We start from the raw sequence: 23658 nt of genomic DNA, 5'->3' as shown, positions 1-23658 counted from the left end.
AAGTTGCAAGTTCGAATCTCGTTACGGACAACTTTAGCATTTTAGCTAATTAGCGAGTTTTCAAATGTTTAGCATGTTAGCTAACCCTTTCCCTACACCTAACTTTAACCCTTTTAGCTAACCCTAACCCTTTAACCTAACTCCTAAACTTTACCCTAACCCCTAGCCTAGTTAATGTTAGCCAGCTAGCTAATGTTAGCCACCTAGCACCTAGCTAGAATTCAAAACATATCATAAGTTTAGCAAATTCGTAACATATAGTATGTTTTAGAAATGTGTAAGATATTGTACAATTGCGGATTCATAATATATATTACGAATTGCAATTCGAAACATATCATACGAAATAGGTGATGGACAACAACAAATTAATTACATACCATAGTAAAAGCAACATTGAACAATTCCAACGATTTGACAGAGTTACAGTTCATATAAAGAAATCAGTCGATTTAAATAAATTCATTAGGCCCTAATCTATGGTTTTCACATGACTGGGCAGGGGAGCAGCCATGGGAGCCAGGCCCACTCACTAGGCAGCCAGGCCCAGCCAATCAGAAAGAGTTTTTCCCTACAAAACAGCTTTATTACAGACAGAAATACTCAGTTGGGTGGCTGGTCTCAGACAACGCCACAGGTGAAGAAGCCGGATGTGGAGATCCTGGGCTGGTGTGGTTACACGTAGTCTGCATTTGTGAGGCCGGTTGGACGTACTGCCAAATTCTGTAAAATTACGTTAGAGGTGGCTTATGGTAGAGAAATCAACATTAAATTATCTGGCAAATGCTCTGGTGGATATTATTGCAGTCAGCATGCCAATTGCATGCTTCCTCAAAATTTGTGACATTGGTGGCATTGTGTTGTGACAAAACTATACATTTTAGTGGCCTTCTATTGTCCCCAGCACAAGGTGCACCAATGTAATGATCATGCTGTTTAATCAGCTCCTTTATGTGCCACACCTGTCAGGTGGATGGAATTCTCTTGGCAAAGGATCACTAACAGGGATGTAAACAAATTTGACAGAAATTAGCTTTTTGTGCAAATGAAACGTTTCTGAGATATTTTATTTCAGCTCATGGAACATGGGACCAACACTTGACATTTTGTTCAGTATAAATTGAGTGTCCTGTATTTACGTACGAAATGCTCTGAGACCAGGTTGGGACACTAGAAAACTACTACAACAATCCACAATCCATATCTATTATCCTGCTATTTCTCTTCCTTCTCTTATTTCATTCCTCCTCTTTGTCCTCTTCTTCTCTTCCATTTTTAGGGGCTGGAGGCAAATCAGCTAATTCCCAGGCCAAGCTTGCTGCTAAATATGGTAAGACTGAATTAATAATTAATCCTTTAGGAAGGTGGTAGTTGGTAGGTTTACGGTAAGACTACATGAACTAGTCCTTAGGAAGATGGTAAGTGTATGTTTGGTGACATAACAGGTTTTATTACCCAGGTATTGAATTATTCAGGTATTTGTGGTCTGGGGGGATTCAGGTGTTTGGTGTGGAGAGGCTCAGGTGTTTGTGATGTGGGGGACCTATGTGTTTGGGGGTTCAGTGATAATTGGAGTCAAAGATGAGAATTGTCTATCCCTGGCCAGCTGGAGCTGGAGGTGTACTTCGTCAAGGGGGCATGTCGGGAGCAGGAGGAGTACCTAGCGGTGTACCTGGAGCAGGTGGGGTCCCTGGTTATGGAGTTGGAGCTGGAGGTGTACTTCGTCAAGGGGGCATGGCCGGAGCAGGAGGTGTACCTAGCGGCGTACCTGGAGCAGATGGGGTCCCTGGTTATGGAGTTGGAGCTGGTGGTGTACCTGGTTACGGAGGTGGAGCAGGAGGCATACCTGGATTCGGAGGCGTAGCCAGAGCAGGAGGCGTACCTGGTTACGGGGGCGGAGCCGGACCAGGAGGCGTACCTGGGGCAGGGGGCGTCCCTGGCTCAGGTGGGTATGGATACCCAGGGGGTTACCCAGGTGGAGGGCGGTACCCAGGGGCTGGCCTAGGTGTAGGAGGTGCCTACCCCGGAGGTGAGTTAGAGACATAAAGGAAAAGAAAGGAGAATACTTGCTGCCAAGTTTTTAAATACTCCTAGCTGTTTTGATGTTGCGAAATGTTGACCATATTGACCTAAACATTGAATCTGGTCCTCAACTAACTCTAAGAGCATCTAAACAGTGTGTGGGGCATTCTCCTATCTTTCCACATGATATCTTACATATCATACACATGTAGAATGTGCTAGATCTGTGTACACTCACTCCTACCACCCAGCAGGTCCCTCCATCTGGCTACCTCCCATCCTACACTCTGCATGGCTACGCATTTGGCGTTTGAAATACAAAAGGAGTTCACTTAAATATTCTTATTTTTTGAAGGATAAGTTATTTAATCTGATGCCAATGCTAATTTTAGTTTCTTGCATCGCTCTATTTTACAGGAGCTGGATCTAAGGCAGCCAAATATGGTGAGAGTTTGCTTCAAAACCAAGAGCACTTAACTATGATTTATTTAAGGTAACTGTCTGCATCCTATTCAGTTTTGGGTAAGCTACTCTGAAAATATAGTTTACCAAGCTACCAATTACTTCACACTGGAAGACGTTAAGCTACACTAAAGCTACCCTTAAGAAACGTATAGTTTACTTAGCTAAAATTACTTTGGAAATGTAGTTCACGACATCCAAACTACTTTGGGAAAAATGATCATATCTAAATCTGAAATGTCAGACTACAAATTGCAAGATAGATCACTCTGGAGTCAGAATGGGTAATTTAGCCTATTAAACGCAAACTTACCCATATTATTATTATTACTACTTTTATTATTATATATATAGTTGAAGTTGGAAGTTTACATACACCTTAGCCAAATACATTTAAACTCAGTTTTTTCACAATTCCTGACATTTAATCCTAGGAAAAATTCTCTACCTAAGGTCATTTGGGATCACCACTTTATTTTAAGAATGTGAAATGTCAGAATAATAGTAGAGAGAAATATTTATTTCAGCTTTTATTTCTTTCATCACATTCCCAGTGGGTCAGAAGTTTACATACACTCAATTAGTATTTTGTCGCATTGCCTTCAAATTGTTTAACTTGGGTCAAACGTTTCGGGTAGCCGTCCACAAGCTTCCCACAATAAGTTGGGTGAATTCTGGCCCATTCCTCCTTACAGAACTGGTGTAACTGAGTCAGGCTTGTAGGCTTCCTTGCTCATACACGCTTTTCCAGTTCGGCACACAAATTTTCTGTAGGATTGAGGTCAGGGCTTTGTGATGGCCACTCCAATTCCTTGACTTTGTTGTCCTTAAGCCATTTTGCCACAACTTTTAAAGTATTCTTGGTGTCAATGTCCATTTAGAAGACCCATTTGAGACCAAGCTTTAACTTCCTGACTGATGTCTTGAGATGTTGCTTCAATATATCCACATAATTTTCCTACCTCTGTCACGCGGGACTAGGTGGGTGAAGGAATCAGGCGCAGAGAGTTCCACCGGGGAAAAGTGCTCTTTAATAAGGCACACAAAAATGACAAGCCCAACAACACAGGGCGCGGACAACAGAGTGACTACCCAAAAACACAGGGTGCCAAGTCCAGAAAATATAACCACCTCTACCTAAAACGCACACATGTAACAGAAAGACAATCCCACACAAAACAAGGGCGGGTACACGTACTTAAAATAGGGAAGCTCATTAAGCCATACAACAGAACACAGGTGAAACTAATAAGACAAGACAAACAGACAAACGAAAAAGGGATCGGTGGTGGCTAATAGGACGGTGACGACGAGGCAGGGGAGCCAACTTCAGCGGAAGTCGTGACAACCTCATGATGACATCTATTTTGTGAAGTGCCCCAGTCCCTCCTGCAGCTAAGCACCCCCACGACATGATGCTGCCACCACCGTGCTTCACGGTTGGGATGGTGTTCTCCGGCTTGCAAGCATCCCGCTTTTTCCTCCAAACATAAGGATGGTCATTAAGGCCAAACGGTTCTATTTTTGTTTCATCAGGCCAGAGGACATTTCTCCAAAAAATACAATCTCTGTCCCCATTTGCAGTTGCAAACCGTAGTCTGGCTTTTTCATGGTGGTTTTGGAGCAGTGGCTTATGTCGATATAGAACTCGTTTTACTGTGGATATAGATACTTTTGTACTTGTCTCCTTCAGCATCTTAACAAGGTCCTTTGCTGTTGTTCTGGGATTGAGTTGCTCTTTTCACACCAAAGTACGTTCATCTCTAGAAGACAGAATGCGTCTCCTTCCTGAGTGGTATGACGGCTGCGTGGTCCCAGGGTGTTTATACTTGCAAACTATTGTTTGTACAGATGAAAGGGGTACCTTCAGGCATTTGGAAATTGCTCCCAAGAAGAGGCACTGAGTGTGAAGGTAGGCCTTGAAATACATCCACAGGTACACCTCCAATTGACTCAAAATATGTCAATTATCCTATCAGAAGCTTCTAAAGCCATGACATAATTTTCTGGAGTTTTCCAGGCTGTATATAGGTGCAGTCAACTTAGTGTATGTAAACTTCTGACACACTGGAATTGTGATACAGTGAATTATAAGTGAAATAATATGTCTGGAAACAATTGTTGGAAAAATTACTTGTGTCATGCACAAAGTAGATGTCCTAACCAACTTTGTAAACTTCCGACTTCAACTGTATAATATATATATATACAGCATATATATAATAGTGTGTAGTTGGGTACACCACTGCATGGCAAAAAAAAGTTATTAACTTCTGAAAACAATACCTAGACTTGAATTTAGTTGAACTACCACCAAGCTACTGCAAAGTGGAATTAAATAACTAGTTGAACTACCACCAAGCTACTGCAAAATGCAGTTAAATTACTAGTTGAACTACATGTAGTTCACTACTCCCCAACACTGGTCCTCTAATTGTTGAGGTATAAGCACTCTTCATACAAGACCATTGCCTCCCTTTCTCCAGGTCAGGGTGGAGCAGGCACTGGAGCTGGTGGTGGGCTCAGCCAGGGAGTGCCTGCATCTGGGATTGGAACCGGAAGACTGCCTGGTGGGGCTGGAGGGGAACCAGGAGGCGGTTACAGGCCTGGCGGTAGCTTCGGTCCTGGAGGTGGAGTTGGACCAGGTGGGGCCAGTTATGGACCAGGTGGGGCCGGCTATGGACCAGGTGGAGCTGGACCTGGTGGCTATGGACCAGGTAGTGCTGGAAGTTATGGAACAGGTGGAGGGGTTGGACCAGGTGGTGCCGGGGAAGGACATGGTGGAGCTGGCTATGGACCAGGTGGAGGAGTTGGTGGAGTGCCTGGTGGTGGACACAGACCCGGAGGTGGTTTACCTGGTAGTGGTGCTGGTTACGGACCTGGTGCTGGTGTTGGAGGTACATTAAACCAGTGGGTCAAAAAATCTAATATGATTTGTCACATTCTTCGTAAACAGGTGTTGGCTAACAATGAAATGCTTAATTACAGGCCCTTCGCAATAATGCAGAGAGAAAAACAGAAAAATAATAACACAAGGAATAAATACACAATGAGTAACAATATAACTTGGCTATATAGACGGGGTACCAATACCAAGTCGATGTGCAGGGGTTCCAGGTAAATGAGGTAGATATATTTATTTAACTTAATTTCAACAGGGAAGTCATATTGATACTAAAGTCTCTTTTACAAATGAGCCCTGCACCATACAAAACAAGTGTATCAATAGACAAGTATAGATAAACATAAATATACACATTAAATAGACATTCAGTCAAAGAACCAGGTGAAGCTGGGGAAGGACAAGGAACTGGAGCTGGAGACATAATTGTATTCCTGTTCAGTGACAAGAATAATCTGTAAAAGAGAAAACAGGATGTGTATTTAATTCAAAAATGCGCTCCTTTACAGGATATGATGCAAATGCTAAAGCTCGTAAATATGGTGAGTAAATCCAATATCCTTGTCTTTTGTAAAGTTGAAAGTTCTGTTTTGAAATATTTATTTGTATGCATACTGTACCAGCTGGTATAATACTTTAATAGAGAGGTAAATCAATGTCTCCACTGACAGGTATGCTAAGTGGTGTCCTTGGGACCCCAGGAGGAGGACAGGCAGCCAGCCTGGGAGGAGTACCAGGAGGGGGAGCAGGGACTGGAGTAGGCCAGGGTGGAGTGCCTGGATCTGGGCTTGGTGGTGGTGGAGGTGTCCCTGGTGGTTATGGTCCTGGAGCTGGATTTGGACCTGGCCGTGGAACCGGTGGTGGTTATGGACCAGGAGTGGGTGCTGGGACTGGACTTGGCCAGGGAGCAGGGCCTGGAGCTGGGCTTGGTGCTGGTGGAGTGCCTGGTGGTGGATACAGACCCGGAGGTGGTTTACCTGGTAGTGGTGCTGGTTACGGACCTGGTGCTGGTGTTGGAGGTACATTAAACCAGTGGGTCAAAAAATCTAATATGATTCGTCACATTCTTCGTAAACAGGTGTAGGCTAACAATGAAATGCTTAATTACAGGCCCTTCCCAATAATGCAGAGAGAAAAACAGAAAAATAATAACAAGTTATTTATTGCAAGTTATTTAACCCTGTGAACGGGGTTGATAACTTGTAGTTATAAATCGTAACAGTAAAGATAGGTAAGTTGGAAGCTTGTTCAGCAGGGCTTTATAAACAAAAAGAGCATAATGATGTGATCTACTGTATGTGACTTTCACCTTTAACCGTCCAGCCAACCTTTGGTAAAGATTGCAGTGATCAGTAATACAACTGTCTACTGTGATAAAACGAAGGGTACATCAAAGGGTTTAAGAGTAGTGGCAGCTGCACTTCGATAAATAGTATCACCATAATCAAGAACAGCTAGAAAGGTTGACAGCACAATCTGCTTCCTACTGACTAGAGAGATGCAAGATCTGTTTCTGTAAAAAAAAAGCCCACTTTTAATCTTAGCTTCTCATTCATATGTTTTTTTTAATGTTAAATCACTGTCAATCAACACACCAAGGTATTTGTATGCAGGGACTTGTTCGATTTATAGAACCATCCAATGATGAATGAAGATGTAATCCAGCAGAGACAATTTTAGGAGAACTTCAAAACAGCATTTATTTAGTTTGCCTGTATTAAGCACGAGTTTTAAAATCAGTAAGGGCTTCCTGTACAGCTATAAAATCTAACTGTAGCCTTGTCACAGCCAGGTCAGCAGTCAGGGAAATTGCGTACATAGTAGTATATACAGCATATTGATGAAATGTTAACATTCTTTTACAGATTGACCAATTGCATTCATACATTTTTTGAAAAGAACAGCTCCTGGTATCTACTTCTGCGGAACACCTTTATTTTCAAGACATTTGGACTTAACCCCATCAATCAAGATGGCCTGAGTTCTGTCACTGAGTTAATCATGAAACCATGGGCAAGCATCAGAGCTCAGGCCAATCTAGGACAACTTAGTCATTAAAATAGCATGATCAACAGCATCAAAAGCTTTTGACAGGTCCACAAACAAAGCAGCACCTTTCATTTTAGAAAAAGCATTGACAATATCATTAACAACTAATGTGCTTTTTGTGATAGTGCAGTGCCCTGGCCTAAATCCAGATGGATTTATATTCAAAATACCATTCACAGATATAAAATAGTGAAGTTGATTATTTACCAAATATTTGAAAATCTTAGCGAGACATGGAAGCCTGGAGATGGGACGATAATGATCAAGTTCACGACTATCCCTGCCTTATGGAGTGGCAGCACATAAGCTGTTTTTCTAACCTTTGGAATAGTTCCTGATAACAATGTTGGATTTACATGTACATACAGTGGCTTGCGAAAGTATTCACCCCGATTGGCATTTTTCCTATTTTGTCGCCTTACAACCTGGAATTAAAATATATATTTTTTTGGGGGGGGTTGTATCATTTGATTTACACAACATGTCAACCACTTTGAAGATTCTAATTTTTTATTATTATGAAACAAATAAGAAATAAGACAAAAAAACTGAAAACTTGAGCGTGCATAACTATTCACCCCTCCAAAGTCAAGACTTTGTAGAGCCACCTTTTGCAGCAATTACAGCTGCAAGTCTCTTGGGGTATGTCTCTATAAGCTTGGCACACCTAGCCACTGGGATTTTTGCCCATTCTTCAAGGCAAAACTGCTCCAGCTCCTTCAAATTGGATGGGTTCCGCTGGTGTACAGCAATCTTTAAGTCATACCACAGATTCTCAATTGGATTGAGGACTGGGCTTTGACTAGGCCATTCCAAGACATTTAAATGTTTCACCTTAAACCACTTGAGTGTTGCTTTAGCAGTATGCTTAGGGTCATTGTCCAGCTGGAAGGTGAGCCTCCGTCCCAGTCTCAAATCTCTGGAAGACTGAAGCAGGTTTCCCTCAAGAATATCCCTGTATTTGGCACCATCCATCATTCCTTCAATTCTGGCCAGTTTCCCTGTCCCTGTGGACGAAAATGCTGCCACCGCCATGCTTCACTGTGGGGATGGTGTTCTCGGAGTGATGAGAGGTGTTGGGTTTGCGCCAGACATAGCGTTTTCCTTGATGGCCAAAAAGCTCAATTTTAGTCTCATCTGACCAGAGCACCTGCTTCCATATGTTTGGGGAGTCTCCCACATGCCTTTTGGCGAACACCAAATGTGTTTGCTTATTTTTTTCTTTAAGCAATGGCTTTTTTATCGCCACTCTTCCGTAAAGCCCAGTTCTGTGGAGTGTACGGTTTAAAGTGGTCCTATGGACAGATTCTCCAATCTCCGTTGTGGAGCTCCTTCAGGGATATCTTTAGTCTCTTTGTTGCCTCTCTGATTAATGCCCTCCTTGTCTGGTCTGTGAGTTTTGGTGGGTGGCCCTATCTTGGCAGGTTTGTTGTGGTGCCATATTCTTTCCATTTTTAATAATGGATTTAATGTTGCTCCGTGGGCTGTTCAAAGTTCCGGATATTTTTTTATAACTCAACCCTGATCTGTACTTCTCCACAACTTTGTCCCTGATCTGTTTGGAGAGCTACTTGGTCTTCATGGTGCCCATTGCTTGGTGGTGCCCCTTGCTTATTGCTGTTGCAGACTCTGGGGCCTTTTAGAACAGGTGTATATATACTGATATCATGTGACACTTAGATTGCAGACAGGTGGGTTAACTAATTATGTGACTTCTGAAGGTAATTGGTTGCTTCATAGCAAAGGGGGTGAATACATATACACGCACCACTTTTCAGTTGTTTCTTTCTTTGCACAAGTCATTTTTTTCACTTCACCAATTTTGAATATTTTGTGTATGTCCATTACATGAAATCCAAATAAAAATACATTTAAATTACAGGTTGTAATGCAACAAAATAGGAAAAACACCAAGGGGGAAGAATTACTGTCGTGGTAATTTCCTGTATTACTAAATGAGGAGAGTTACAAACCACACACCAGTCAGAGTTGTACTTAAACTTAATATTTTAATAATGACCTTCACCATAGCCCTGTGACTCTCAGATCAATTCAGTGTCTATAAATGAATTCTGAGAGTGCTTACAAAAGAATACTTCATATTTTATAGCCAAGATACACCCCTCTCAACTCACAATGACGAACCACAGATCTTAGGAACTTCACAAAGGGCCTTTTACTTGAAAGAGGAGTATCCCATAGCCAGATAGCATTAACTATAAATTTTCGTTCAGTTTGGTCTCGTAGACGAGGTTCTACTTCTCGTTCTTGGTACTTCATATTACCAAAACATTACCTCATCCAATGGCTTATATCAGTTGTTAATTCTAGATACTCCCATCTCAAATACACCCCCTCCTGGACAAGCTCACGGAGGAGAGTGAGCCTCCAGGTCATATACTAGGTCAAGAGAGGGGACATACAATGGTTCCAGACACTGCCATACTCCTCCCCCAATGGGAAAAGAGAGGGAGTGACTGGAGTACAGACATTACGGAGCCCTTCACATGGTTTCACAGATATATTCATTATGAAGACAATGTTCAAACCTGACTTCTCCCTTTCTGATATTCTGCCTATTACCAGACATGTAAAAGACAAGCCTGACCTCTCCCCTCTCTGGGCCCCAAGTGACTTTTCCCTAGAGGAGAAGAAAATGCAACTGCCAACAGTATAGTCCAAAAGAAGACATTCTAATGACAAGTATAAAGTAAATAAAACATCTTATTTATCTATGTTACCTAACTAATTCTGATTCAACTACAACAATACTTTTGCAAGGCACTGTATAGGTAGAGGTAAAGTGACGAGGCAACAGGATAGATAATAAGCAGCAGCAGCTGCAGCTGCATGTGATGAGAGTTAGTGCAAAAAGGGTCAATGCAGATAGTCTGGGTAGCTAATTGGTTAACTATTTAGCAGTCTTTTGGCTAGAAGCTGTTCAGAATAATGTTGGTTCCAGACTTGGTGCATCGGTACCGTTTGTCGTGCGGTAGCAGAGAGAACAGTCTATGACTTGGATAGCTGGACTCTTCAACCATTTTTAGGGCCTTCCTCTGACACTGCCTGGTATAGGACCAACGAAGTGTCTCCCATCATTAAAATGTCTCCCATCATGTGCTCTGTCTCACAGGATATCCTGCTGGGGCTAAGTCTCTGAAATACGGTAATCATTATTTTCTCTCTGTGGAGAGTATTTATGTTAAAATCCTTGAAACAAAACAATATGGCTGCCATATTTATGTTGTCTAACCCTAACCTTTGACCCCTCCCGTGTTGTCCTGCCAGGTCCAGGAGGAGGTGGAGGAGCTCCGGGTGGAGGCCTTGGTGGGCGATTCGGTGCCCCGGGAGGAGGTCTGCCAGGAGGAGGCTACGGACCAGGGGCAGGAGGCGCCTTAGGAGCAGGAGAAGCAGGAGCAGGAGGAAGAGTGCCTGGGGGTGGATACGGGACCGGAGCTGGGCCTGGTGCAGGGTATGGAGCAGGAACAGGGCCTGGAGCTGGGTACGGTCAGGGAGCAGGAGGAGTCCCTGGAGGAGGCTATGAAGCTAGGGCAAGAGCAGGAGGACTACCTGGGGCCGGATATGGACCTGGAAGAGGTTAGTCAACAGCAGAGCCAGGGGTTCCCTAGGACAGGTTGGGATATAGGGGCTATTTACAAAGCAGCGTTCCTTGTTTGTTGAGAATATGTTCTTAATGATTTACCTGGTTAAATAAAGGCAACTAATAATAGTTGGACTTGGGGGGATTATTTGATTGGGAATCCTTGTTGTGTATTCCAGGGAAAACATTGTTTGTTGGGCTTCAAGCTTCCTACTAAATGGCATTGGTTGGGCAGTTTTTTTCTGTTGGTTTTGAGTTCAACATTCTGTAGTGAAAAGATTCGCTATGATTCTACAGGATATGGAGCCGGATCAAAACCTGCTAAATATGGACAAGTTGCTGGTGGGGCCGGTGGGGCCCTTGGAGGAGGAGCTGGACAAGGATGTGAGTTTATTGGTCTTGTCAGTCTGGTCGTACGTTGTTCAAGGAAACCAATATGGTAATTTGGGTGAACTATCCCTTTAAGGGAATATAAAGTTGAATCGATGTCCAGAAAATGTCTAACTTTGATCTGGGGGATTACCTCTTACTTCCATAGTCGGAGGGGTACCAGGTGGCTATGGACCAGGTGAGAAAATATTGCCTATTATTTAGCACCAATGTCGACTTTGCCTCTCAAAGCTACTTACTGCACTACCACCATTTAAGTAACAGCTGAAAATTGTACATATAATCACACTGCAACACCACATTCTAGCTAAACAGATGATACAATATCATCACATCCCTATATTAACACACTCTGTATACAAAGGTGGCTTCGGAGCTGGACCAGGTGGCTTCGGAGCCGGACCAGGTGGCTATGGAGCCGGACCAGGTGGCTTTGGAGCCGGACCAGGTGGCGTTGGAGCCGGGGGCGGAGCAGGATTAGGAGGGGTGCCAGGTGGGCTTCCAGGAGGGTACAGCGGTTCTCCCTGGGGGAAAAGGGGTAAGTGTGAGGAGAGCTGAGAGAGTGGAGAGGATATAGATGGGTTAGTTTGGGTCATTTCACTGACCTTTACTTTACATAGAAGACAAGTTGGTAAGTACATGAAATGTACAGAGAAAGACCAATGGGTAAGTGTATTCCATCAGTATGTTCTGATGTCTGACACTGGTCTCTGTGTGTTTGGTTGGGATCTGCAGGCTATGGTACTGGATCTGGATTTAAGGCAGACAAATATGGTGAGAAGGTTTTGTTTTCCAGAATACTGCACTGTTGCATTCAAGTGAAGCCGTTCCCAGAGCTAAACCGGCACCCATTACCCCTACTATACCTTGCTGCTGCATTTCCCATCATCTCTCAGATGGAAAGATGCAGACATATGAACTGCCTTGATGTTTATTTTTCTAGGACCAGGTGGGGCAGGAGGGGCCCTTGGTGCTGGGGCAGCTGGAGGTGCAGGGGCTGGGACAGGGACTGGGACCGGGACCAGAGCTGGGACAGGTGCTGGAGGTAAGGTCAAGTTGGTACTGTTAGGGATAGAGTCTAGGAAGGGACAGAGCTTATGGTTTATCTGTTTTGCAGCTGCGCCTAGTGGAGCCGGAAGCAAACCTGATAAATACAATGAGGGTCCATCCTTTGTTATCCGGTCTAATGATGACAAGGAGGAGGATGTTGAGGATGACTTATTTCTATTTTTACTTAGGAGGTGCAGGACCTACACCTGGCCCTGGCACAAGAGCAGGAGGAGATGGCACTGGGACAGGAGCAGGAGGAGACAGGATAGGCGCAGGAGGAGCAGGCACAGGAGGTAGCTTACATAATCAGAGTTATTGGTCAAAGTTTGAGTTAACTTCACCTCAATTCTTTATGGGTCAAAGTTTGAGTCGACTTCATTTCAATTCATTTCAACTGAATAATCCTGTTTGAACTGGTTCTGGCATCTATTCATCTCTCTTTACCTGCTGCACGCCCTTACAGAAAAAAAACAGGCTTCTGGCAAACAGTTGTGGCAATAATATTTTCACTAAACTGTTGTGCCAAATTTGCGACGACGTGAACATCTGGCAAACAATTCTGGGAAACTTGTGGAGAACACGGTTTGTTGCAAATTGGTTTCAAACTCATTCTGAATATGCAAATTAGATGAGGTTTTTGATTACTTCACATTGAAATGTCTTATTTACATAAAACCAATCACACATAGCTTAAAATGAACTTGTTTTTCATAGAGTAAACTAAACAACATGTATTGAATGTCTTAACATATACAAATAAATCCAATCAAATTCTTATCTAGCCTACAATTAAAACATAATGCCAAGTGTTACAATGTTACCCTTGAAATCATCAGCATGCTAATGAAAAAAAGAGCAAAGACTGAATATTTCCCAAAATAAATGGTTTATTTAATGCTTTCACATTGCTACAACATTTACATGAGAGAAATGTGAACACTATAGGGATGTTAGCCTTAGGACAGTATATAACTGAGCAATGAGCTTTCAACCAATGGGTTTAAAATAGAATAAACCAAATTTAAACAATTAAAACAACAAAAACAAAATCAAACCCAGGTCAGAACTATTGCATTTTTTGAGTGAACTTTGGAGTCCTTCATCCAAAGCTTGTTGAATGCATGCACTGGAACAATCAGAGAACACAAAACAAAAACAAAATGAAGATAGAAAACCTAAACCTAGTACCTAAACATTTAATATTTGTGCATCTTAAGAGGTAGACTCACCAGCCAATGGCTGGGTTAGGCTTTGGAAAAACTGGTTGAGCTGTAACAAAGTTGCCTTGATGTTGCTTTTCTTCTAACTAAAACAGATATTCTATATATTTTTCAGCAAGGAAACAATGTTTCTGCCTTGTATACATTCTATATAGACAAACGATGTAGCTAGCATAAAGTGGGACTTAGGCCTACTAAATCTTAAATGTGTGGCTAAATCGTTCCTATACAAGATTTTTCTTCGGCCAAGCCACAACACAATTGATTCAAACGAATTAACTAATTACAATCTTCAATCTAGACTGCATTCAGACATCATGATGAAGAGCCAGATGTCTACTAGCTGTCTCTTATTCCTGATTTGGGTGTATGAGGCTTGTGTGGAAGAAAAGCAACATAAAATTGAGTTATGCCTAATATGGCTATTTCTATTATTTTTCCAAAATTAATTATATTTGAGTTACATCAAGGTAATGCATGCAAGAAGTCCTGATTTGGTGCACACATATTTCGCTTTCCTTCGTTTGAAAGCTTCAATCTGTCTTTTTGCCTGGTAACTGATTGCTTCTAGAAAGAGAGAGAGAGCTCCTAGTATAAAGTAATGAAAGATCCAATTGTTACATAGAATGAATGAGTTGGCGTTTGAGAACAATAGATGCATTTTCTTACCTTATCAAGCTTGAAGACGATAAATATATTTATCAATAAAAAAAAGTCTTAAGTGTACCACAAAAATCTTTCCAGGGTGTTGATGCATCCTCTTCCCAATGCAGCTTCTTCCAACACCATGAGTAGGGAAAAAAAGGGTATCCCAATCCGCAAAAGATATCAACTCAATTAGTTGCTACCTTAGTTGTTATGCTAGCTAATAAACATGCTAACGTTACTGAATAGTGACGCTACCATATTGACATGTATATTGGTATTTAAAGACAGCAACGTCTTCATCTAAAAATATGTCTTTAAGATATCAATCGAATCATTAGTTAGCTAGTTATAATAGCCAACTTTAGCAAGCTAAGCTTGCTAGCTAAACGCTAACCATTAGCTAGCTACCAAGTAACAAAATGTGCTTCCCTCTATACCATAAAAACATGACAATGCTAACCAGGCATCAAATACCTAGCGAGTTTTAGGTTTATTAGGACAATTTATTAGCAAGTTATCAGGAACAACTTTGGTAGAAAGCTAGTTTACTAGGTTTCCAATTCCAATATATTTTTCTTCTATGGTTAAGTATTTTCGGCAGAAAAAAACCCTCTGATGAACTGTTTGCCATTAAACATTTGCATATTTCTAGCAACATTTTTTGGCACACTATTTACAGTGAACAAAAATATAAACGTAAATGTAAAATATTGGTCCAATGTTTCATCAGCTAAAATTTTTAAGATCACAGAAATTTTCCAGATGCATAAAAAGCTTCTTTCTTTCATATGTTGTGCACAAATTTGTTTACATCCCTGTTAGTGAGCATTTCTCATTTGCCAAGATAATCCACCCATCTGACAGATGTGGTATATCAAGAAGCTGATTAAACACCATGATTATTACACAGGTGCACCTTCTGCTGGGGACACAACACAATGCTACAGATGTCTCAAGATTTGAGAGAGCGTGCAATTGGCATGCTGACTACAGGAATATCCACCATAGCTGTTTCCAGAAAATGTCATGCTCATTTCTCTATCATACGCCGTTTTCCAATGTTGTTTTAGAGAATTTGGCAGTATATCCAACCAGCCTCACATCCGCAGAACACGTGTATGGCATTGTGTAGGCGAGCGGTTTTCTGATATCCACGTTGGGAACAGAGTGGCCCATGGTGGCGGAGGGGTTATGGTATGGGCAGGCATAAGCTACGGACAATGAACACAATTGCATTTGATCTAATACTTGGTAAAGTCAAAGTACCATTTGGGATGTTACCTAGGTTTATGTGGACAGAGGTAACAGTATTGGAGGTACTCTGGATGGTGCCTCCATGGAATTTAGATATTTAGATTTGGTCTGTTGGAGCATGTTTTCATTAACAGTTACAGTAAATACATGGTTACACATGCCATAACTTTGCAATGGATGTTTAAATAATATCTAGGATGTCCAATATAAACATTTTTCTCCCTTTTTGTTTGCTATGTCACACTGGAATGTCACTGCATGTGTCATATTCATTCCATTAATATTTGAAACTTTCCCAGTTTTCATAGTACAGGTAACTGCCAAAATAATAAAAACACTTGAGTAAATGAGGAATGCAAGTATTCCACACAGGTGTGGTTCTTGAGTCAATTCAGCAATGAGCATCCCATCATATATAAAAATGCTGTGTAGGCTATTATTTTGGCTACCATGGCTATACCCCCATAGGATGACAATGCCCCCATTCACAGGGCATGAGTAGTCACTAAATGATTTGATGAGCATCAAAACGATGTAAACCATATGTCTCAGTCACCAGACCTCAACCCAATTAAACACTTATGGGAGATTCTAGAGTCAGTTTTCCAACACCATCAACAACATTATGGAATTTCTCATGGAAGAATGGTGTTGAATCCCTCCAATAGAGTTCCAGACACTAATCTATGCCAAAGTGCATTGAAGCTGTTCTGGACCAACGCCCTATTAATACACTTTATGTTGGTGTTTCCTCTATTTTGCCAGTTACCTGTAGCTACTTTGTTCCACCAGGTGAGCCTGGTGGTGCCGGTGGGGTTCTAGAAGGATCTGGAAGTTCTGCTGGCCCAGGAGATGGTGGGTGTGGTGGGTTAGGCCAAATCCTATTGCTGAAACCATTCTAACATCATTTCTGGTCAATCAAGATTTAGCCATTGACTTCAATGAGTGCAACAGTGGTTTTAGAGAAGAAGCCATAAACTAAGGTGATGTTTTTGACATTATATAATTCTTATAACACCTTTATCATCTCATGACAGGCACCGGCGTCACAGCTGGTGCTGTTGGAGGAGGGGTGGGAGACACAGGAATCCCTAGCATTGGAGGAAAACCAGGTATGTCTGATAACTACCTGATCAAACATCCCTAGTCCCAGTCTTGGGCTTTAGTTGTATGTGTGAACACGTGCATTTATCTTTCTTTTCTGTTTAACAGATCAATCGGGGCTCGGGGGGACAGCAATCCCAGGTGTGTTCATCTGATCTTTTAGAGAGAATGTAATAGGTCTCTTCTGCATCTGTTAATGAGCACTGTTTGTGTTAAAGTTACCTTTGCTTCATCCTCAACATCACTGCATCCTCTCTGCAACCTCATTGGCAGTGCTGTGTGCGCAAAGTACCAGTAATTGGTTTTTGTCTGGCTTCATGTGCACACATATGATTCCAGACATGCTGTAGAACACAAAAGGGATGCATGCCAAATGGCTCCCTATTCCCTGTATAGTGCAATACTTTTGACCAGGGCCCGACAAGGGCTCTGGTCAAAGTAGTGCCTGGTCAAAAGTAGTGAATTATGTTGGGAATAGGGTGCGGAAAGCACACAAAGTATTCTGGTATCATATGTGTGCACATGAAGCCAGACAAAAACCAACTACTGGTACTTTGCACACATAGCACTGCCAATGAAATTGCAGAGAGGATGCAGTGATGTTGAGGATGAGGACCATAGTCATTGTTCTCTGTTGTCTCTTTTGGCAACAGGCATCGCTATTATCATTAGTGACACAGCCCCTGATTCACCCAGTAAGGCAATATGCATCTCGCTCTCACCCTTTCTCACCTCTCTTCGCTTCCAACTCTGAGTTTCTCACACATCAGCTCTCAACCCTTTTCATGCTAACTTTTATCACTATTATGTAACAGATGTACAGTACATAGTATTGTTTCACTTCTAAAATGTCTGTTTCCATTTGGTTCCATAGGTGGAATTGCAGTGCCAGAAAGTAAGTGATTTAAGAATCTAGAGGTATAAAATACTAATCCTGAATTCAATAAGGTGTGGTTTCATTGGCCAACATCTGAAATTCTTGTGTCTTATACAGCTGGGGCTGGAGTTGTTCAACCCAGTGGTGAGTCTGTGGTGCATTGATATTATCTTGATGTCTGTGTCACCATTACATGAAGTCTAATACTATCTTTCATGTCTTGTCTTATACAGCTGGGGCTGGAGTTGGTGAGTATCAGTTGTCTTTGTGTTCATTGTGATATCAATATACATATGTAATAACAGCCTTTTAATTATTGATATCTGTCGCAGGCATACGTGACTTAAGGTATTCTTTCTCTCTCTCTTTATTTGTCTTTCACTCCATCCGGCTTCCTCTCTCTCTTGCTCTAACTCACCCCCCCTCCTCCTCTAACTCACCACCCCCTCCTCTCCCACTATCACTCTCTTGAGCTGCAGATGGGGTAGGAGTTCCCTCTGGAGGTGAGAAATAGAATAACCACATATTTGTAAACTAATACCATACCCTTATGTCTACGGGCCTATTTTTTCATTCTGTGGTCTGCACTTGGATCACGTGGTCTGTCTTTCTACAGAGGACTTAGGAGCTGGTGTTGAGCACCAGAGCCAGTCTGGTGCTGGTAAGTGACTGTCAGACCCCTGATGTTCCTCACATAAAGAGGGGAACTAGAGACTAATTAAAACCAAATACTTTTAGACTTTTACTCAAGTAGTATTTTACTGGATGACTTTCACTTTTTATTTTTTTTATTTTTAAACTTTCTATTAAGTTATCTACTTTACTCAAGTATGACAGTTTTCTACTTTTTCCACCACTGTGTGTGTGTGTCTGTATATAGATATCTATGGACATGATGCTCGTCTAGCATACTGTCTAATATACAAAGAGAAAAGGTGGAGTTTTAACTAAATAAGTCTGTTTGATCCAGTCGAATTGGCTGTTTGAAACTGAATGTAGATTATTTGTCTTTCTACAACACTCAGAAGACATGGGAGGAGCATGAAAGTACCTCCAGAGTGATGACCTCATTGACAACAGGTTCATCTCTTTCAACCTATGGTCTCTTCATCAGGTTCCGCTGGTTCTGGGTCAGGTTCATCTGGTGATGCGATTGGTGTGGGGTTTGGTTCTGGTACTGGTGTTGGTGCGGGCACTGGTATTGTCGGGCTGGGCAATGGTGGTATTGGGTTGGGTATTGGTATCAGCTCTGGTGGGCCAGTAAACTGCTGGTCAGCCATGTAAATGAAGGCTCTGTGCCTTGACAGGCCCAGTGCAGAATGTGACTGGAGCTTTCCATAACATGTCAGTCCAGTGCAGAATGTGACTGGAGCTGTCAGTCCAGTGCAGAATGTGACTGGTCCATAACATGTCAGTCCAGTACAGAATGTGACTGGAGCTACCATAACATGTCAAGTGCAGAATGACTGGAGCTTACCATAACATGTCAGTCCAGTTAACATGTCAGTCCAGTACAGAATGTGACTGGAGCTTACCATAACATGTCAGTCCAGTACAGAATGTGACTGGAGCTTACCATAACATGTCAGTCCAGTACAGAATGTGACTGGAGCTTACCATAACATGTCAGTCCAGTGCAGTATGTGACTGGAGCTTACCATAACATGTCAGTCCAGTGCAGTATGTGACTGGAGCTTACCATAACATGTCTATGCAGAACAGTATGTGACATTCATGTAGATATGCCTGAACTTGGCAGTATTCACCACTAATAGCTTCAAGAAGGAAACAAGCTGCTTGGTTCACTGATGGTCTGCTTGTTTGTACGGTTTTACTACTACTACTAATACATTGCCAGTGCAAAGATAAGCCCTTTTATAATCAAAGATTTCTGCTTACATAATTAATCATTCATTTTCCAGATGCTCATCATTGTTCAAGATAAGAGTTAAAAGTGATGTCTCAAACACTTAGTTCAGGACTTTAACCTGGTTATTGTTGTGATCTAACCCTGCCTGGTCTAGGGCTAATGCAGGTACAATTTCTGGATTATTCTATTACTGCATGGCTGTCTCAGCCATTTGGAATTGTAAAACCAAAGTACTTTCCTCTTGCACCGAAAACTAATCAACAATCTGATTCTCCATGACAAATATGAGCGTACTGTAACTAACTTGCTTTAAGCAGTTGTGTTATTTTTTAAACAAATTAAACAATAACAATGTAACTGTACAACGTAACCACCAATACTTATTAACATATATTAGAAACAAATTAATCCTAGTCTATATATATATGCAAGTGTCTGAATTACCTCCAGTTATAATCTAAACACTGTCTCCACTGGCCTACACACAATACTCCATAATGTCAACGTGGATTTATGTTTTTTGACATTGTTTCAAATTAATGAAAAATTAAAAACTGATATCGAGTCAATAAATATTCAACTATTTTGTTATGGCAAGCCTAAATAAGTTAAGAGTAAAAATGTGCTTAACAAGTCACATAAAAGTAGCAATAATAGTTAACATGATTTTTAAAATGACTACCTCATCTCTGTAAGATCTCTGACGAGCAGTGAAATTCAAACACAGATTCAACCACAAAGACTAGGGAGCTATTCCAATGCCTCGCAAAGAATGGCACCTAATTGGGACATGGGTAAAAATATTGCGTATCCTTTTGAGCATGGTATAGTTATTAATTACACTTTGGATGGTGTACCAACCCAGTTACTACAGATATAGGAAAACTTCTTAACTCAGTTGCTGGAGAGGAAGGAAACTGCTCAGGGATTTTACCATGAGGCCAATGGTGACTTTAAAAAGAGATAGAGTTTAATGGTTGTGATAGGAGAAAACTAAGCATAGATTAGCAACATTGTAATTACTCCACAATACAAACCTAATTGACATAGTGAACAGAAGGCAGACTGTACAGAATAAAATATAACAAAACATGCATCCTGTTTGCAACAAGGCACTGAAGTAATAACAATAAAAATGTGGCAAAGTAATTCACTTTTTTTCCTGAATACAAAGTGTTATGTTTGGGGCAAATCCAAAACATATTACTGAGTGTAACGGTTTTCTTCCGTTGAAGGAGAGGAGGACCAAAATGAAGCGTGGTTAGTGTTCAACATCTTTAATAAAGACGATAAACGAGAACACTACAAAATACAAAACAACAAATGTGAAAACCGAAACAGTCCTATCTGGTGCAATGACAAAGATAACCACCGACAAAACCCAACACAAAACAGGCTACCTAAATATGGTTCCCAATCAGAGACAATGACTAACACCTGCCTCTGATTGAGAACCATATCAGGCCAAACATAGAAATAGACAAACTAGACATACAACATAGAATGCCCACGTCCTGACCAACACTAAAACAAAGAAAACACAAAAGAACTATGGACAGAACGTGACAGTACCCCCCCCAAGGTGCGGACTCCGGCCGCAAAACCTGAACCTATAGGGGAGGGTCTGGGTGGGCATCTGTCCGCGGTGGCGGCTCTGGCGCAGGACGTGGACCCCACTCCACCATAGTCTTTGTCCGCTTTGGCGACCCTCGCCACCGACCTAGGATTGGCAACCCTACTAAAGGGCCCCACTGGACTAAACAAACTCCTCCGGACTGAGGGGCAGCTCAGGACTGAGGGGCAGCTCATGAATGAGAGGTAGCTCAGGACCGAGGGGTAGCTGAGAGGCAGCTTCTGGCTGACTGACGGCTCTGGCCAGTCCTGGCTGAATGGCGGCTCTGGCTGCTCCTGGCAGATCCTGGCTGAATGGCAGCTCTGGCGGCACCATGCTGACTGGCGGCTCCATGCTGACTGGCAGCTCTGGCGGCTCATGACAGACTGGCGGCTCTGGCGGCTCATTACAGACTAGCAGCTCTGGACAGACGGGAGACTCTAGCAGCTCTGGACAGATGGGAGACTCTAGCAGCTCTGGACAGACGGGAGACTCTAGCAGCTCTGGACAGATGTGGCGCACTGTAGGCCTGGTGCGTGGTGCCGGCACTGGTGGTACTGGGCCGAGGACACGCTCTGAGGTGCGAGTGCGGGATGGAGAAACAGGGAGTACTGGGCTCTGGACACGCACAGGAAGCCTGGTGTGGGGGGCTGCCACCGGAGGGCTGGTGCGTGTAGGTGGCACTGGATAGACCGGACCGTGCAGGTGCACTGGAGCTCTTGAGCACCGAGCCTGCCCAACCTTACCTGGCTCGATGCACACTCTAGCCCGGCCGGTACGAGGAGCTGGTATGTACCGCACCGGACTATGCACCCGCACTGGAGACACCGTGCACTCCATAGCATAACACGGTGCCTGCCCGGTCCCTCTCGCTCTCCGGTAAGCACAGGAAGTTGGCGCAGGTCTCCTACCTGGCTTCGCTATACTCCCTGTGTGCCGCCCCCCAAGACGTTTTTGGGGCTGACTCTCGGGCTTCCTACCGTTTCTCCAACCTCATTCTCCTGTAACACTCCTCGCACTGCTCCAGCGAATCCCAGGCGGGCTCCGGCACTCTCCCTGGGTCGACCGCACACCTGTCTATCTCTTCCCAAGTTGTATAGCCCAGATTCTGCTCCCATGTCCAGAAATCCTGACATCGCTGCCTCTCCTGCTCCTGCCTGTTGCCACGCTGCTTGGTCCTGTTGTGGGGGGTGGTTCTGTAACGGTTTTCTTCCGTTGAAGGAGAGGACCAAAATGCAGCGTGGTTAGTGTTCAACATCTTTAATATAGACGATAAACGAGAACACTACAAAATACAAAACAACAAATGTGAAAACCGAAACAGTCCTATCTGGTGCAATGACACAAAGACAGAAGACAACCACCCACAAAACCCAACACAAAACAGGCTACCTAAATATGGTTCCCAATCAGAGACAATGACTAACACCTGCCTCTGATTGAGAACCACATCAGGCCAAACATAGAAATAGACAAACTAGACATACAACATAGAATGCCTACTCAGCTCACGTCCTGACCAACACTAAAACAAAGAAAACACAAAAGAACTATGGTCAGAACGTGACACTGAGTATCACTCTACATATTTTCAAGTTAGTGGTGGATGCATCTGTAACGAGTTTCTTCTTCCTCCTCTGACGAGGAGTAAGAGATATCGGACCAATGTGCAGCGTGGTAAGTGTCCATAACGATACTTTATTTACATGAACACTAAACTACAAAATAACAACGTGAAATACCGAAACAAACGAAACAGTCCCGTGTGGCACAAACACTGACACGGAAAATAATCCCCCACAACTCAAAAGTGAAACCAGGCTACCTAAGTATGGTTCTCAATCAGGGACAACGATTGACAGCTGCCTCTAATTGAGAACCATACCAGGCCAAACACAGAAAACCCAAATCATAGAAAAAAGAACATAGACAACCCACCCAACTCACACCCTGACCATACTAAAACAAAGACATAACAAAAGAACTAAGGTCAGAAGGTCAGTGACAGCATCATGTTATGGGTATGCTTGTAATCGTTAAGGATTGGGGAGTTTTCTGGAAAAAAGAAAGGAAATGGAGCTAAGCACAGGCAAGATCCTAGAGGAAAACCTGGTTCAGTCTGCTTTCTACCAGACACTGGGAGATTAATTCACTTTTCAGTAGGACAATAACACAAAACACAAGGCCAAATCTACACTGGAGTTTCTTACCAAGAAGATAGTGAATGTTCCTGAGTGGCCGAGTTACAGTTTTGACTTAAATCTACTTGAAAATCTATGGCAAGACCTGAAAATGGTTGTCTAGCAATAATGAACAACCAATATGACAGAGCTTAAAGATTTTTGAAAAGAATAATGGTAAAAGTTGCACAATCCAGGGGTAGAAAGAGGCATACCCAAAAAGACTCACAGCTGTAATCACTGCCAAAGGTGCTTCTACAAAGTATTGACTCAGGGGTGTGAATACTTATGTAAAAGAGATACATTTGCAAAAATGTCTTAAAACATGCTTTCACTTTGTCATTATGGGGTATTGTGTGTAGATGGGTGAGATTGAAAAAACATTTTTTTATCAATTTTGAATTCAGATTGTAACAA

The 23658-nt window shown here is 42.5% G+C and overlaps 1 protein-coding gene across 13 annotated transcripts in view; it reads left to right on the top strand.

Annotated features, from left to right (window-relative positions):
- The window catches only part of LOC112216726 (fibroin heavy chain-like), a 60126-nt gene that overhangs the window by 21261 nt on the left and 15207 nt on the right, over window positions 1–23658 (top strand). For 8 of the 13 annotated variants that reach the window (XM_042300037.1, XM_042300036.1, XM_024376755.2 and 5 more), the window contains 22 exons: window positions 1280–1330; window positions 1607–2029; window positions 2440–2466; window positions 4971–5381; window positions 5896–5928; window positions 6058–6405; window positions 10569–10601; window positions 10724–11032; window positions 11334–11420; window positions 11575–11604; window positions 11791–11964; window positions 12162–12200; window positions 12370–12471; window positions 12665–12769; window positions 16391–16453; window positions 16636–16710; window positions 16811–16843; window positions 17356–17397; window positions 17577–17597; window positions 17697–17723; window positions 17813–17827; window positions 18059–18082. In XM_042300037.1, the coding sequence (XP_042155971.1) occupies window positions 1280–1330; window positions 1607–2029; window positions 2440–2466; window positions 4971–5381; window positions 5896–5928; window positions 6058–6405; window positions 10569–10601; window positions 10724–11032; window positions 11334–11420; window positions 11575–11604; window positions 11791–11964; window positions 12162–12200; window positions 12370–12471; window positions 12665–12769; window positions 16391–16453; window positions 16636–16710; window positions 16811–16843; window positions 17356–17397; window positions 17577–17597; window positions 17697–17723; window positions 17813–17827; window positions 18059–18082 (2472 nt within the window). The remainder of the gene's footprint in view (window positions 1–1279; window positions 1331–1606; window positions 2030–2439; window positions 2467–4970; window positions 5382–5895; window positions 5929–6057; window positions 6406–10568; window positions 10602–10723; window positions 11033–11333; window positions 11421–11574; window positions 11605–11790; window positions 11965–12161; window positions 12201–12369; window positions 12472–12664; window positions 12770–16390; window positions 16454–16635; window positions 16711–16810; window positions 16844–17355; window positions 17398–17576; window positions 17598–17696; window positions 17724–17812; window positions 17828–18058; window positions 18083–23658) is intronic. The other 5 variants (XM_024376753.2, XM_042300035.1, XM_024376758.2 and 2 more) reach the window with 4 other exon arrangements.

Source organism: Oncorhynchus tshawytscha, linkage group LG17 (assembly GCF_018296145.1).
Source record: "Oncorhynchus tshawytscha isolate Ot180627B linkage group LG17, Otsh_v2.0, whole genome shotgun sequence".
Classification (NCBI taxonomy): Eukaryota; Metazoa; Chordata; class Actinopteri; order Salmoniformes; family Salmonidae; genus Oncorhynchus; species Oncorhynchus tshawytscha.
The sequence above is the reverse complement of the archived record's forward strand: the minus strand, read 5'-3'. Positions and strand labels throughout refer to the sequence as shown.